At 39.8% G+C, this 17961-nt stretch overlaps 1 protein-coding gene across 1 annotated transcript in view; it reads left to right on the top strand.

Annotated features, from left to right (window-relative positions):
• Positions 1–945: 945 nt before the first annotated feature.
• Positions 946–17961, top strand: part of LOC145978788 (uncharacterized) — a 208503-nt gene continuing 191487 nt past the window's right edge. Inside the window, exons 1-3 of the mRNA XM_083111607.1 lie at positions 946–975; positions 1504–1548; positions 3016–3073. Of these exons, the coding sequence (XP_082967733.1) occupies positions 946–975; positions 1504–1548; positions 3016–3073 (133 nt within the window). The remainder of the gene's footprint in view (positions 976–1503; positions 1549–3015; positions 3074–17961) is intronic.

Genomic DNA, 17961 nt, shown 5'->3' with positions numbered 1-17961 from the left:
TATATATATATATATCTCTCTCTCAATCTCTCTCCACATCATGGGGGAAAAAATTGGACTACCAAGAAGTGGAGCCGTAGCTGCGAAGGTGGTTGTTATTGTCACCCTAGGACCCTGGAACATGGAAATTAGACCGACCTGTCATTTCTCCTCCATTTCTCTCCTCCTTTCGTCGGGAATAAAACATAGCACTTATATATTAATTTAATAGGAAACTAATGTCTTCTTAAAGTTTCTCATTTTTTGTCCCTCCACCTAGTTATCTTTAATTTGCAATCGATTTCGCAGATGTGAACAATAACACACACTGCTTCAGTGTCGATGGTGTGAGATGCACAACCGACTGTCCTTTTATTAGCCACATTTCTTGAATGCTAAGTTTTCTTTTCATCGGAGTCAATGGAAAAGAGTAAGTACATACAGTTCTACAATGTTTAACTATGCCTGCTACATCTAGGTACGGGGGTGCAAATTCGGTGCAGGGGGTGCGAAAATCATTCTCATCCTGGGTGCTGAAATCTCTAGCTACAACTCTGATAAGGAAATATTTTCTTTCGAGAGATCATTAATAAATTTGCACCATTATAAAAACATAATACAATAAAAGTATGAAAATTTAAGTATAGTTTTTAATAAAAAGCAATAATTAAATAATATCTAACACTTATTAAAAACATTTCACCTATCTTCTAATTTCTTGATATTTTGAACCAGTCGTTAAAGGAATTAATTTGCTAGTTTATAAATGTATCAAATTAATTTGTTTATATATGTTTATAAATATATATAAATAAATTAATTAATTAATGATATTAATTAATTATTTAATAATTTACATATATTTCATGACAAATATATAACCTGTGTACGGGCCTGCACATTCAGTACCACAGTTCAACTTGCACGAAAGCTCACAAACACCTGACTTATACCGAGCAACCTTGGATGCCGCCTGAGTATTCTTGCGGCAGAAGTGTATGACGAGGTATACAAAAACTTGTCTCATGGTATGATAAGTGCCTGAATCCCATGGGTACCAATGTAATAAAAACAAGCTCAAGGTATATACTTTCAGAGTAAAATGGTTTTGTTCAAATAAATTCATTCATCCTTTTTTTTTTTTTTTGTTATCTAATGTGCACTACTTTCTGGATGTCCCTCTTCTGTGTAGTAATTGTAATGAATTTTTGGAAAGGGAATGTGATTAGCATGTAAACTTGCTTTATTCAAGTTTTATATTTTTGTTCTGTAAGGCAGTAAGTAACCCAACAATGTTGCTACTGAATCGAATGAATCCACATTTATAAGTTCTTAACAGTGAGCATAATGGTAATATTAATTTTCTGTGTTTGTGGCTAATTTTAATCATATGTGTTATAAAAGATATATTTATACATAGTGATAACTAAATATGCTTTCGCAAGAGTACCATTTCTACCAGATAATTTCAAAGACTTTAGAGAAAATTTTGCATATTTATTGTTTTTATCTTTTTTTTTTCAGACTGACCCTCATTCAAACATACTTGAACTGGTGACAACAATTAAGGCATGTTGACAATAGTTCTTGATATTTTAGCACATAAAATAAATGTTTATAATTAGACACCTAGATTTGAGCCCTGGTTTAGCCTGCAGATTTTTGCATAAATTTCTACATAGTGTGTCTCCAATGCTGCAATGAAGGTAGATGAAGGAAAGAAGTATTCTGTTCAATGAAACGCCAAATGCAAGTGTCCAGTTAACACGAATATAATATTTTGTTTTAATTTTGTTTCTAACATTCTTGGGAATCCATCAGGCAATGAAGCAGTGAGTTTTCAATGGGCTCTTTTGTCATCTTTGTCTGCAATAAGAATGCATATGCTGCCGTCACCTGACCAAGGAAATTATGAAGACGTGGGAGATTGCATCCCTTCATTTTTTATCAGACAAATTTCTGAAGACTGAAGATTGCGTCCCTTCATTTTTTGTCAGACAAATTTCTCAATTTTCTGACCTCCATATCAGAAAGAAATAGCATCACATAAATAAATATTTTCAAATCCAAAAGTACCAGAAATGTGTTTTCCAAAGGAAACCTAAGAGATGAATCTAGTTCATCCAACAAATACACTATGCCCCAAAACACACTTCTTTTTTTTTTTTCAAATCTAAATCAGAAAGTAAATGCAATTATTTTTAGAATACCTTGTGCATTTTTACTTACACTAATTTTATGTGCAGCAGTTGATATGGAGTACAGGATAAATGAGTTGGCGACTTTGTAAATATAATTTCAAAATTAATATATTTGTAATTAAATTGAAGCAACATGATATTCTTTGAGTTTGCAGGGACCATTTTTTATCACAATTTAACATATAAAGCATTGCTTCTAAACAAATTACAATCATAACCACACCAACCCCCTCCCCCCAACCATTCATACCCCTGTGTGTACCCTTTCAGTGACACCATGCTTCGCCACTGCTTCCAGTATATTTAAATTATAGTCGATAGTTCTGTAAGGTATTCCAAATCAAAGAATGTTTTCATTGCGATGTGTAGTTTAGCAAAGGGAGTGCTTTGTAAATATATTTTTCAGATACAAGTGTTGTGAGGATTATGTTATTTTATTTTTATTTTGGAAAATACCAGTCACAAAATTCTGTTACTTTCCTTACACTCTATCATGCATCATGTTATACAGTGGAACGTTTATTTCTTGAAAATCTCATATCATCACACACCACACCATATAAAATTCTGATAGTTGTGTTTTAGACATAAATTTATGAGTTTACTTAAGATTATTATGTAATAACTTTATATACTTATATCAATGAATGACAATCAATCAGTGCTTGCATGTGGATTCACTATTGGCTGCACATACCTGTCCAATGCTCTGAATTGATGATTACTAATTATCACTTCAGCAATTTTACCAAATGAAATTTTTGATGAATATATGATAATGAATATGTTAATTTTAATAAGTATGTGATTGTTTTTCTCACCTCTCCTCTTTCAGGTAGAACCTCAATCTGAAGATAATATTGAAGTTAAAGAGGAGCAACAGCATGAAGTAGGTTAAAAAGCACTTAATTTTTATTATTTATTTTAGAATCCATATATTATATTGACTTGTTTGTGTGTCCTGTTAAAAAATGTAAACACAAATATTGTGGTTGTTGGAGATAGAGCATTTCAATACTTCTGGTAAAACAAACTCTGTTTACATTGGTGATATGTGCTTTCAGGGATAGAAAAATACAGGGTGCCCAGTGGCCATGGCACCTGAAAATTTTCACTTGGCACCTGAGTTTTCAAACCCAGTTCCAATATATATATATATATATATATATATATATATTCAATAAATCGAGTTCGCTTATGGAAATTTCCATTACTGTTTTTTAAAATAATGGCACAGTATATGTTTTGTATCACATGTATCATTGAATCAGAATTATAAATATGCTATTATAAACAGATTGACATTTGACAAGTCTTGCGATGACTACGTAAAAATGTCACGCTTCGCCACTGGATGAGTCACATTTTATTTTGTATTTTCAGAAAGTAGGAATATTCTAACATTTAGAAATATGCAAGAGATTCACTAAGTTCAGTGCATTGAAAGGAGAGCCCAGTTCTACCCCCCTGTGCCCAACCGTCCTTCTAAGTTTCCTGTTTAGTGTAATGGTGTCAGGCGGGCTAAGTCATCGCAGCAGGTCTGCGAATCCAGGGTCCTTCGACCGCTTTCCCTCGCTCTTGAAGTTCTGGTCATAAGAGACCTCTTTTCAGCTCCCTTGTTTACAAACAGGGCAGGGTTTCTGTGACATCATCAAGATGAAACTTCTCAGAATGTCCAGCATTTTAGGCCTAAAGCATGCAACGCTCTTGTTTTTAAGAGAAAAACACATTGTAGAGCATCGCAACGCAACTTACACAGAATACATGAAAGTAATGGTACATAGAAAAAAAAACACGGTTAGTGCTAGAAAGAACTGGGGGGAAAGAGCAGTTCTAGATCCAATGTATTTCCTTTACAGTATTAAAACATCAGGATTCCGGAAAATTTAAAATCTCGATTCTGAAATTTTACTAACCAGATTTCGGAGGCAATCCGAATTTCGGAGGAGGGAGGGAGAGAGAGAGGAAGGGAGAGAGAGAGAGAGAAAGAGAGGTAGGGAGAGAGAGGGAATGGTAGGTAGGTAGGTAGATTGGTTGGTTGGTTGGTTTAACAATTTTGCTATTTTTCGGGTAGAATTTAAGAAATTTGGCCATCTCTACTTAACACGTCTGTACGAACACTGTTATGATCATTATCAATGTAGGAATCCCCCCTCCACGGTTGAAAGATTGACATTTGACAAGTCTTGTGATGACTACGTAAAAATGTCATGCTTCGCCACTGGATGAGTCACATTTTATTTTGTATTTTCAGACAGTAGGAATATTCTAACATTTTTCAAATGCATTGTATTTGGAAGCCTGACCTTAATTTATTTAATTTAATTTTCATTTACTTTTCTAATGAATTATGATGTTGTTATGTATTACACATAAATGTGCTTGTTCCATTCCTAGAAATGTGCATTTGAAATATGTCCCATCAGTATGGACCACCTTGTATTTTAAGGTGACATTTTAAAATCTGTAGCTTTATCTTAGATGGATTCATGGCTAGCCCATATTTCCACAAAAATAAATGCTAGCTCCTGAGAAAGAACTGGCGCCTGAGTTATTTTTAGTTTCGTCTACCCACGGGTGCTATAGTGAGAAACTAGATGTTGAAAAATGTTATTTAAAGCTTTGTGATGATAGAGCACTTTTCAGTATATTTAAATTATAGTCAATAGCTCTGCAAGATATTCAAAAGCAAAGCATGTTGTTACATTCCTAGCCCCCAGGTTCGATACCCGGTGGAGGCACAAGTGGTTCGGAACCCACTTTGAACTGTAGGTCCAGTCCCGATTAGCCTTACTGTGCATAAAGTGTATTTAAAACAATAAATAAAAAAAAAATCAATCACGTTCCTAGCCAGAAGTTAGACACACAGCTATGCCAAGTGTGGTTTGGTGAAGAGAATCCTGTGAAAATCTATTATTCAGATGCAAGTTGCAACGTCCTGCTCGGGAAAAGTGTCTACTACACCTATACGAGCACGTCAGCTGGATGCAAGTCTACTAACTTGGCCACGACCAATCAGTAGCACCATACGCTCTGCAAAGTTTACCCATTATGCTAATCTTTTCTCCAGCGGTGGCATGAGACTCTATTACACTCAGGGTTCGGGAATAAGCACACAGTCCAACGTTAGAGAAAGTTTAATGAACGTAGCTGGATACACTTATGCAACTATAAACGTTGTAAGTTTAGCACACGCCCGTGTAGGATATTACACTCACTTGGCCAATATATTGCCACACAATGGGGGGGGGGGGGGGTGGATGACTTCTGCAAACTGGGAACAGATACACTGCTGCTGCTGTCCTCTGGGGTCGTATCCTTAGCTCCAACAAACGTCAGGAAGTGCAGTCCTTTGCTAGCGCCGACTTCTATAGCTGCAGGCTTTTACAGGGAACTGTTGGCTTTCGGGGAACAAAGGGGCATCTATTAGGGTCACCCTCACGATAACCGTAGTATTTCACTGACCTGTAATTTACCTTCTGGGCGGTTGCCTAGAAACCCACGCCACACTACCCTGGCGGGGTGCCGCAGGTTGATGGGGGAGGAAACCTCTCGCAACAAGCGGAGCGGGTCCTCTCACTCTAAAGTGGAGTTTTTCTCTCTCGCCAATAAGCGGAGTGGGTTCTCTTGCCAAAGGCAGAGTTCAACCTCTCTCGCTGGAAGGCGGAGTGCGGCTTTTCTCGGGTGCTTGGCCTCTTGCAAGAGCGGAGTGCACCTTCCTTCCTTCTTTAAGAAGCTTGGCCTCTCGCCAGAGCGGAGTGCTCCTTTCTTCCGGGTCAGTTGGTAAGAGAGATCTTATCGTGAGCCGACCTGAAAGCCAACTGAAGAAAATCTGCTCCGCGGCTGGTTATATAGCCTCGGTTTAGGTAGCGCCTCTAGCGCCGTTCACGCGAACTACGTGGAACCGTGCTAGAGCAGGCAAGGCCATCTCTGCGGGAGACGATTGAACTACGTGCACAAGGCACAAACGATGAATACATATAATATTAAACGTGTGCTAAACGTTAATATACAATTATCAGATAAATAATACATATTCTTTGCGACCACGCAGGGACTGATTAACATTACAACTCAGCATAATATGCTAACGCAAAGCACCTGACCTCATTATTACCATTTACAATGAATGGTTAATATAAATAACGTTGACAGAGTTAGTTATTAACGTAGAATAATAACACTCAGAAACTAAATAATTGTGATGACCTCGCAGGATCATTACAAATGCCCCTCTCCTGGGGAAAAATTTTGAAGAAATTTAAGTTCAAGTTCTTAATTCAAATTCCAAATTTCTGAAAATTTTTTTTTTTTGAACACTTAACACACATTGATCTCCCCTAGTATTTCACTTCTCCGTCCGGGGGAACACTGAAATAGGCGCAGATTATCGAAGTTCACTCGATCCACACTTTGCTTCGTCTTGGGATGAACCAGCAAGGCAGTGTTGTTTCGAAGGTCAGTGGCAATGAAAGGGCCGATGAACACCTCGAAAAGCTTAGCTATAGTTCTAGTCTTTCTAGAGCTAAGCTTGTGATTCCTCACTAACACTAAGTCATTTTCGCGTAATTCCAGGGCATGTCCTTTAGTTTTAAACTTGCGTTTTTCACACTTTCTTCTCTCACGGGTCTTAGCGAGGAATAACTTTTGGTTCCAATTGGTAATTTGGGCGTCAGCTTCGTCATTGGGCCAGGTGAAATGGTCCAGCACTTCATTGGGCACCGGTCGGTTAAGGAATAATTCCGAAGGAGCATATCCAGTAACTTCTGACACAGAATTGTTCAGCAACCATGAAATGTCTGTTAAAAGTTGTGACCAACGCTGATGATCATTTTGGTTCAATAGCCTTAGCAGTAAAGGATTCAGGTAGTGAGAGACAGAAGGTTGTATGATATTCCACGTCTTCCATAGATTTAATTCTTTTTCCAAAGGCTTTCTCTTGGAAAGTGGTACCGGATATGGAGCCCGGTGGACAGGTTCAGAAGTTTTCAACATAATTTCACATTCAGCAGTTTCCATCGTTCCTGGTCTTTCAGAAAACACCTCTAAATAGCGTAGCAACGCTTCAAACAACCCCTGCTTTTGGGAATCATTCAATATATTTATAGTTTCGACCTTCTCTTTGAGGTCCTCAGGGCTATTCATCCATTCATCATCCTCTTCTTGGATCCTTTGGACGTAGCGTACTATATCTATATTTAAGGGATTTCCCTCTTCATGTTCAGGAGTCCTTCCGAAGTATAAAACTACTTTATTATCTTTGAAGCTAATCTCGGCTTCATGCTGCTTAAGAAAAGGCATTCCTAATAGAAGGTCCGTTCCGAAACCTCTGAGGATAAACACTTCTGTGCTGAAATTCATTCCACCAATTTCCAATTCAACATTACGACTTCCATAAACTCGTTTCCTGTAACTTCCAGAGAAATCAACCAACCTTACCTCTGGTACTTTTTGAATTCGTAATCCTGGAACTTTTTCCACTAACTTAGTCCACACCGAATGACTAAGGATTGAGCACTCACTACCTGTGTCAATAACACAATTCACCAAAATGTCCATTAGTTTGGCCTGAATAATAGGAGATCTGTATTTAGTTCTGGACTCACGTGCAGATTTCAACTCTTGTTGTAACCAACTTTCTTCTGTCTCTGTTAACTGGAAATTAACTTGTAACTCTTGAACATCTCTTGTAGTTGAAATTAGTCGCTCCTTCGAAGCCCCTTGCCTAAATGGGAACGAAGCAAGAAGACAAGGTCCTAGTTTGTTTGACAATATTGGGACCTTTGATTCTGATGGAACTCACGAGCCGTATCAATAGCTTCCTCCTGTTCAGATGTCAGGTCATCTCTTATCTCAGGAGGCCTTTCCAAGTTTCGAGGAGGATTTGGTCTAGTAGAATTAGGAACATCAGAGTTTTGGTTATTTTCTCTAGGTCCTGGTGACCTGCTACCTTGGTTACGGTTTCTTAGGAAAGCATTTCTCTGACCAACATTTCGAGTATTACTACATCGTGCACCCCCACTATTATATCTCCAAGCCCTACCATTAGTGCCTTCTCTTCCAGTAGGTCTAGATTCGATGTTTCTTACCTTAAAATTTTTAGCTCCATTAACTTCCTTTACTCGTGAATCCTCTTTGTTTTTCCAAGGCTCTGGTTCATCGTAGATGTCAAAGTCTTTCAAAAACTGAGTTAGTTCATACACTGTCCTAGGAGCATGGGCTAGACAAAGGCTTCTCATCCGATAAGACAATTGTCCAATAATTAAGTTAAGAACTTCACTTTCACTGAAATTCTCCGCCAGATTCCTGTATGCAGCGTAAACACTCCAAGCAAAGCTTTCCATGTTTTCATACACCAATCGAGAATACTTTCGATTTCTGACAGCCGCCAATTGCCTTTGTTTAGCTTTCTTAGAGGCAAACTCCTCTCTGAACCTATCACAGAAATCTGTATAATCAACAAAGTTATCCATGTTGCCGGCTAACCAATGTTCTGCCTTTCCAGTAAAAACTCGGGGAAGTAATTCAAGCCGATAGTGTTCTGGTACCTGCATGAGCTCGAAGCTAACATTGAGCTCTCGGAGATATTTCTCAGCAGATTGTGCTTCTATATCGCCTTTAAATTTAGGTATATGAGCGATATCTGCCATTCTGGGCATCTTAAAGTGCGACTTTCGCCTTGGAGGGAATTCATCTGAACTATCACCATCACGAGGTCTCTTTCTCCGTTCTAGTCGGTCTTTATCTGTAATACAGAATGGGTTTCGCACTGTAGCTGGAAATTCAAATGATTCTGCTTCGGGATTTAAGCTTCTATCTGGAGTCACTATAGGAGAACTTATCCCATGAGTAAGCTCAGGTTGAATTTTTAAATTTTGGAACTGCACCTGCAAGTCGTCCACTCTTCTAACAAATAGCCCAGTTTGTTCTTGTAATTCCCGCCTTAAGCTTACTTCCAGTTTCTGATTTTGTACTTGAAGATTTTTAATCTTATCTACAGTTGTCCTCTCAACTTCATCCCGAAGAGTGGAAGTGGCAACCTCAATAACTTCATGCTGCTTTTGGACTTCTCTTTCTATGACTTCCGTTCTGTCATTTAACACTTGAACAGAAGCCTGAATGGACTCTACTGTGTTTTCAATATTTCTCACCTTCTCCTCATGAAGTTCACTATTATTTTCTCTCTCAGCTAAAGCTTGGGCCAGCTCCAAGTAAGAACCGATTTGTTTAATGATTTCACTTTGCCAAGATCTTAAAGGTTCTACAGCTTCACTAACATACTCTTTTAACTTTACAGTTATTTTTCCCATTTCCTCCTGTAATTCTCCTCTACGCTTTTTATCTTCTTCCTCCTTCTCTTGATTTCTCTTTTCTTCTAGACTTTCAACTAATTTCTGAAACATCTCCAAGGTTTCTTGTCTTCTAGCTTCCGACTCTTTTTTTTCAAGTTCTTTTCTCTTCAAATTCTCGCTTCTCAAGTTCTCTTTTTTCTTCAAATTCTATCTTCTCAAGTTCTCTTTTCTCTTCCTGAATCTGCATTATAGTTTTAAGCTCTTGCAGCTCTTGCTTTCTTTCAGCAGCTTCTAGGAGTCTTTTCTCTTCTACTGCAGCCATTTCTTTTTTTCGCTGTTTCTCTTCCTCAATCTTTTCATTTTTCCTTTCCTCTTTATCCTTCATCAACCAGTCTAGTAAACCTTGAGCTACTGGAGTCTGAGCAGAGAAACTTGGCTCTGGATCGGAGGTTACGGAAGGCATTGATAAACACGTCTGACACAAAAGTTCACCTTCAGTTATATTAGTCATCTCTTTACCTTCACAGTGCCAATGGAAATTTTTATGACACTGGCTACACTGGAATGAGTCTTTTCGCGCTCCCTGGTTCCTACAGCAAGCAAATTCAGTCTCTACCTCCATTGTCTTCTTAGATCTGCTTCGTAGAGCCTTCCCTGCTTTATCACTGTCCATGGTTTCACGTAAGTTCTCCACTTTAAAAGCGGCAAAATACTTTGAAAGGGTGCTTCCAGCTGTTTAACACAATCACTAGTATTTCCGATAACAGTTCACACTAGTATTGCACTTGCCAGTAATGTAAACAGTTCGGGTATATTCACTTCGGGCCCCACGGTGTAAGCGCCAATTAACTTTGCAAAACTACTGTATCGGCTCACGTGCTGACACAATATAACTTTGCCTCAGGCTCCACTATGTAAGAGTCAAATAACATTGCTTCGGGCTCTACTGTGTATCAATTAACTTTCTTATAGGTCTCCACGTTAAGTCACCAAACAACTTGACACAGTGTCCCCACTAGTTTGGCACAATCGGGCGCCACGTTGTGCACAATCGGGCCCCACGTTGGGATGCCAATTAACTTTGCAACGTCCTGCTCGGGAAAAGTGTCTACTACACCTATACGAGCACGTCAGCTGGATGCAAGTCTACTAACTTGGCCACGACCAATCAGTAGCACCATACGCTCTGCAAAGTTTACCCATTATGCTAATCTTTTCTCCAGCGGTGGCATGAGACTCTATTACACTCAGGGTTCGGGAATAAGCACACAGTCCAACGTTAGAGAAAGTTTAATGAACGTAGCTGGATACACTTATGCAACTATAAACGTTGTAAGTTTAGCACACGCCCGTGTAGGATATTACACTCACTTGGCCAATATATTGCCACACAATGAGGGGGGGGGGTTGAATGCCTTCTGCAAACTGGGAACAGATACACTGCTGCTGCTGTCCTCTGGGGTCGTATCCTTAGCTCCAACAAACGTCAGGAAGTGCAGTCCTTTGCTAGCGCCGACTTCTATAGCTGCAGGCTTTTACAGGGAACTGTTGGCTTTCGGGGAACAAAGGGGCATCTATTAGGGTCACCCTCACGATAACCGTAGTATTTCACTGACCTGTAATTTACCTTCTGGGCGGTTGCCTAGAAACCCACGCCACACTACCCTGGCGGGGTGCCGCAGGTTGATGGGGGAGGAAACCTCTCGCAACAAGCGGAGCGGGTCCTCTCACTCTAAAGTGGAGTTTTTCTCTCTCGCCAATAAGCGGAGTGGGTTCTCTTGCCAAAGGCAGAGTTCAACCTCTCTCGCTGGAAGGCGGAGTGCGGCTTTTCTCGGGTGCTTGGCCTCTCGCAAGAGCGGAGTGCACCTTCCTTCCTTCTTTAAGAAGCTTGGCCTCTCGCCAGAGCGGAGTGCTCCTTTCTTCCGGGTCAGTTGGTAAGAGAGATCTTATCGTGAGCCGACCTGAAAGCCAACTGAAGAAAATCTGCTCCGCGGCTGGTTATATAGCCTCGGTTTAGGTAGCGCCTCTAGCGCCGTTCACGCGAACTACGTGGAACCGTGCTAGAGCAGGCAAGGCCATCTCTGCGGGAGATGATTGAACTACGTGCACAAGGCACAAACGATGAATACATATAATATTAAACGTGTGCTAAACGTTAATATACAATTATCAGATAAATAATACATATTCTTTGCGACCACGCAGGGACTGATTAACATTACAACTCAGCATAATATGCTAACGCAAAGCACCTGACCTCATTATTACCATTTACAATGAATGGTTAATATAAATAACGTTGACAGAGTTAGTTATTAACGTAGAATAATAACACTCAGAAACTAAATAATTGTGATGACCTCGCAGGATCATTACAAAGTATTGTGAGGGTTATTTTATTTTAGTTTTGGAAAATCACACACAATTCAGTCACTTTCCTTACACTCTAGCATGCCTCATATTGTACAGCGGAATGTTTATTTCTTCAGGGTGGCGACAGACCTGGAAAACCAGGAAAAATCAGGGAATTTGAGAGAAACACTCACCGGACAGTAGAAAAATTCAAAATTTTCGCTAATTTCATAGCATCATCGGTGTGAGAAGAAATAGATGATGCTATGAAATTAGCGAAAATTTTGAATTTTTCTACTGTCCGGTGAGTGTTTCCTTTTACCTTCTTTGATTTTTACTTAGCCCTTTTGGCCCTCCTTGCTTTTATCCATTTTATATATATATATATATATATATATATATATATATGAAATGCTGCATGGGAACAGGAAATCTTTTCAGGTCTCGGCATCAACATTTAGGTCTCATTTTATGCACAACATAACCACGGTGCCAGAAACCAGTGATGGTGGTGGGGAAAGGGGAGAGAGAAATTTCTGGAGGGGCAGAAAAAAATTGATAAGCCTCTAAATATTACATGAAAAACATTGAATTTTCATTTTTTTTTATTGTCTGTATGGGAGTCGTAAGGGGACAGAGCTGTCAACACATGGAGGGGATGGAAGGGGAGGAGGAGGAGTGCACCACCACTGTGCCCCTGTCCGATAGTTGTCGGACAAAATGCAGATTTGTCGGACATTCTGAGGGAGCATGGGAACAAATAAGGATGCTATGCAACCCTAAAATTTGTTGAATGTCGTAGTACAGCTTTTGTCAGACAAACATTTAGGCTGCATTGATGTGCAATGTCCTACACCTACACTAGTATGTCAGCGGAGGTGCAAGTCTACTAGCTTGGCAACGACCAGTCAGTAGTACCAAACACTCTGCAAAGTTTTACCCATCATGCTAACGTTTTCTCCAGCTGTGGCATGAGATTATTTCACTCAGGGTTCGGGAATAAGTACACTGCCCAACGATAGAGAAAGTTTAATGAATGTAGCTGGATAAATTTATGCAACTGTTAACGTTGTAAGTTTAGCACATGCCCGTGTAGGATATTACACTCACTTGGCCAATATATTGCCACACAATGGGTGGAGAATGGCTTCTGCAAACTGCCGTAAACTGGGAACAGATACACTGCTGCTGCCCTGTGGAGTCGTATCCTAAGCTCCAACAAACATCAGGAAAGTGCAGTCCTTTACTAGCGCCGACTTCTGTAGCTGCAGGCTTTTACAGGGAACTGTTGGCTTTCGGGGAGCAAGGGCATCTATTAGGGTCACCCTCACGATAACCGTATTATTTTACCTGACCTGTAATTTTACCTTCTGGGTGGTTGCCTAGAAACCCAATGCCACCCGTGGTGGGGTGCTGCAGGTTGATAGGGGAGGAAACCTCTCGCAGCCAGCAGAGCGGGCCCTCTCACTCTAAAGTAGAGTTTATCTCTCGCCAATAAGCAGAGTGGGGTATCTCTCACTTGAAAGTGGAGTGGGTTCTCTTACCAGTAGCAGAGTTCAACCTCTCTCGTGGAAAGGTGGAGTGCGGCTTCTCTCGCCCGCAGGCGGAGTCTAACTACTTCTCTAGGGTGCTCGCCCTCTCGCAAGAGCGGAGAGCACCTACCTTCCTTCCTTGCTTAGGATGCTTGGACTCTCGCAAGAGCGGAGTGCTCCTTCTTCCAGGTCAGTTAGTAAGAGAGATCTTATCATGAGCCATCCTGAAAGCCAACTGAAGAATATCTGCTGCGCGGCCGGTTATATAGCCTCGGTTCAAGTAGCGCCTCTAGTGCCATTTACGCAAACTACATGGAACTGTGCTAGAGCAGGCAAGGCCATCTGTATGGCAGTAGATTGAACTATGTGCTCAAGGCACCAACGATAAATACATATTATTATATTAAACATGTGCTAAATGTTAATATACAATTATAAGAAATATTACATATTCTGTGCGACCACGCTGGGCCTTATTAACAGAATAATAACACAATTATCAAAGCAGGTGTTAACACATGTAACATTGAACAAATAAATAAAATAACTTTGAACATAATAACAATGGTTACATATACACAGAGTAAATAAACATTGGTGTTACTAATGAGTATGATATCTCAGGATCATTACAGATGCATGCAAATTTTTGTTGCGGATATTGCTGTCCGACTAATGTTGAACTTCGACAAAATGTTTCACTACAGCATATGACAAAAATCACATGCATGAAGTCTAATGGAATTAATTTTTGTTGAATGTCTTCATACTGCGACATCTGACAAAAAATCGCATGCATAAACGGAGCTGGCTAGGACTTGGATGTTTGTGTTCGTCTGTTCTGATGAAAAATGAGAATTGACAGAAATTGGCATGTATGAATTGAATATGTGGGGAAGGTTGCCACGTAGGGGTCTTCCTTTTAAAAAAAATATAATAAAAAGTGGTAGCATCGTTGCCTTGTAATCAAGGAGTCTCGGGTTCGATAGCCGGTGGAGGCACATAGTGGTTCGGATCCCACTTTAAACTGTAGGTCCAGTCCTGACTAGCCTTATTTATTTATTTATTTCATCTAAATATCGCTCATATATGCAAAGGTTAAGTTGTCCCATTTACAGAGAAAAGAGAAGTATGATACAAGTGTTAATGCATCGAAAAATGAGTCTGCACTCATGGGTCTTGCAAGCAGAGGGATCCGAACCTCAGTGGAAATATCAACATATAATAATGAGAAAGTCTAAGGACATTGATAAATTACAAAAATTTATTTTTTGATCAATAGCACTTCACTCAAATCTCGTTTAGTCACAACTTTTAAAATAATCATTTTTTTTTATTGAAAACTGGCTGCATATGAAAAAAATCATGTAATAAATTGTCCCTAGCTTATGAATTGTAATAATTTTCCAACTTCACTATTTTGTAGTTTCAAATCATAGAGAAATGAAGTCAGTTTCTCTCAAGATAATATTGGTACTTATCACAATCCATACCTGGATGTGAGTTTGTTATTTCCATTTGTAAAAACATGGATTTAGTTTACAATTGTCAGGGAAAAATATAAAATCTGTCCTGGAAAACCTGGAAAAGTCAGAGAATTTCATTTCTGCTTGTCTGTAGCCACCCTGTTCTTGCAAATTGCATATCACCACATCATACAAAGTTGATAAAATACTAGAAGAGCAAAAGCAATTAAGGTAATATGAGCATAGCTGTCTATTCTTCTCTTCCATGCCGGTGCTGTAGCTAGTCATTTTGCCACCCATGGCAGGACCTATTACAGGGTTTCCACACACCTGGAGAACCTGGAAATCTCAGGGAATATGAAAAAAATTAAAATCCCATGGAAATCTCAGAGAAAAAATCATCTAATTAATCAATGTGTCCCAGTGGAACACATTTGAAGGACTACAGGGTAAGGCCAAAAACCTGCACCACCCGTTACATTTGAAAACAACTTGACAGAGGGTGATGAAATTTTGGATATGGCTAATTGGGGTAGGGGCACACCAGATGGGGCTAGTGTGTATCATGGTGGCCATCTTGGAATTACATCCCGATTTTCAAATGGGAAGGGGGTCATGTAGCACATCATTTTACATGTGTGTTTTCTCAGAAACAAGAATATGCAGTTATTTTCCCCCTAATTTTATTTGGTGAGGATATCTTCACACTTGAAGTTCACATTTGGCATAATGTAATGGGTTGGTATTTATTTGTTCAAGGTGATCTAACATTTCTCTAACCTTCCAAGAGCAGATCGAAATTGTTGTTATAAGTGGGGAGGGGGGGGGGTGCACTGCCAGGGTCATTGCAGAAGATTTCAATGCTCAGCATCCAGAGAGAGACGACATCTCGCATACCACAGTGTTGTGTGTAATGCAGAAGTTTAAGAAGACGGGATCCGTATGCGACAGAGAACGTAGTGGATGGCAGAGATCAGCTACCGATGAAGAAACTGCAACAGCAACCATGGCATCCTTGGTCAAAAGCCTGAAATGCAGTACCTGGCATTTGAGTTCAGTGTCAGGAGTCAGTCAGAGATCCATACTCCATGTGTTGCATACTAACAAATGGCATCCCTACAAAATTCAAAAGCAGCAGTTCTTAACTGAGGATGCTCCCGACAGGTGGTTACAGTTTGCAAATTGGGCTTTGGCTCATTGCAACGTGGATCCCCAATTCCCAAAAAGTGTTCTGTTTAGTGATGAGGCCATGTTCTTTGTGACCGGTGAGGTAAATAAGCAGATACTAACCCATTGTGGACAGATCCTCATAAGGAAGTCAGTGCGGCAAAGGTAATGGTGTGGTGTGGGATATGAAACATCCGAATTGTGGGACCTGTCTTCATCCATGGCAACCTGAATGGGGAGAGATAACTGAATATTCTCCAGGAAGATGTGTTCCCCTCACTGATGAACCCAGTTGGCAAATTCCCAGCCTATTTCCAGCGCCTCCGCACTATGCGTTATGTGTCAGGCAGTGGTTGGATGAACAGCTTCCAGGTCACTGGATTGGTCGAAGAGGGCCCACTGAGTGGCCACCCATTATTCTGACCTTACACCCCTTGACTTTTACTTTTGGGGTCATCTTGAAGCCATAGTTTATCAAGAGAAAATCACTGACATCGACATCTCCAGCACTGTATCCAACAAGCATGTGACTCTTGTCGACCCTGCAGTGTTATTGCGTGTCCATGAGGACTGGCTAAAACGTCTTATGTTGTGTGTAGCACAGAATGGGCAACACATAGAGCACATCTTGTAGGATGCCAAATGTGAACTTCAACTGTGAAAATATCCTCACCAAATAAAGTTAGGGGATAAATAACTGCATATTCTTATTTCTGAGAAAACGTAAATCTAAAATGATATGCTACGTGACCCACTTCCCATTTAAAAATCTGGATGTAATTCCAAGATGGCAGCTTTCAAGATGGCCACCATGATACACACTAGTCCCATCTGGTGTGCCCCAACCCCAATTACCCATATCCGAAATTTCATCGCCCTCCATCAAGTCGTTTTCAAATTAAAAGGGTGGTGTCGTACTTTACCCCACCCTGTAGAATATGCTCCTCCTTGCTAATAATAATTCTAACTAGTATGTTACAAATTCTGTAACTTGGTTTACGCAATCTACTTTGAATATATAGCCTTTAGATATATGCTTATTTTGCATTACAGATAAATTGTTATTGTGTTCATTTGTAAACTTCTGTTTATCAAAAGTGCTCTATTTATGTGGTAAATTTGAAATGTATTTTGTGCTCTGTAATACATTTTGAAAAATACCACAAATATCTATGTCCTTATTCCCTAATTATTAGGGATTGTGAAGTGAAAACCTTAAAAGTCCAGGCTGTATACAACTCAAATTTACATGAAGTATCAGCTGTTAGGCCTGTTACTTACAAAACGACCTAAGGCTGCAACGCTGTCAAGTGAACTTCAGAAGTCCATACATTTGTGCCAGTGAAAAGGAGTGGTTTTCTTGCCCTCTGGAAGCCTAAAACTTATAGAAATTCTCCGACAAATTAAAATTCAATATCTCTATGCATGACTACTACACAGCAAATTCATGAATGGAGGAAGATGTTTGACAACAGCTTCAGTTTGCAGGCAGATTTGTGGAAGCAAAGGTTTATTCAGAATTTTGAACTGGGGGATGGAAGTTTGCATTTAGGGAAGTGTAAGGGTAAATTTAGAGCATAAATGGTCATAGATAAGGCCTTTGTAAAAAGTTTTATCGGTTGTTCAGGAAATTTTGGGAGGTGTTAGAGGGTGTGTGGATGAATCGCTGGGGTGGAAGGACCTTCACAATGGCTCATAAGTGACTGCACAGGGGTTTATTCAGACTTTTCCATCTGAGGGTGAAGTAAGATAGTATTTAGCGGTGTGTAAGGGTATATTTGGAGCCAAGATTACCATAAATTGGACCTTGTGAAAAATGTTAGGGGCTGTTAATTAATTTTTGGAATGGTGTTAGGGAGGTGTTGGGTGTGTGTGGATAAATCACTGCTGCATGTTCATCCCTAAGATTCTTTTTGAGATATACAGACACAAACTCAGACTTGAAAATATATGTAGATCAGCGGAGAGTCTA

The sequence above is a fragment of the Lepisma saccharinum genome, chromosome 25 (genome assembly GCF_977018435.1).
Source record: "Lepisma saccharinum chromosome 25, izLepSacc3.1, whole genome shotgun sequence".
Lineage (NCBI taxonomy): Eukaryota > Metazoa > Arthropoda > Insecta > Zygentoma > Lepismatidae > Lepisma > Lepisma saccharinum.
The sequence above is the reverse complement of the archived record's forward strand: the minus strand, read 5'-3'. Positions and strand labels throughout refer to the sequence as shown.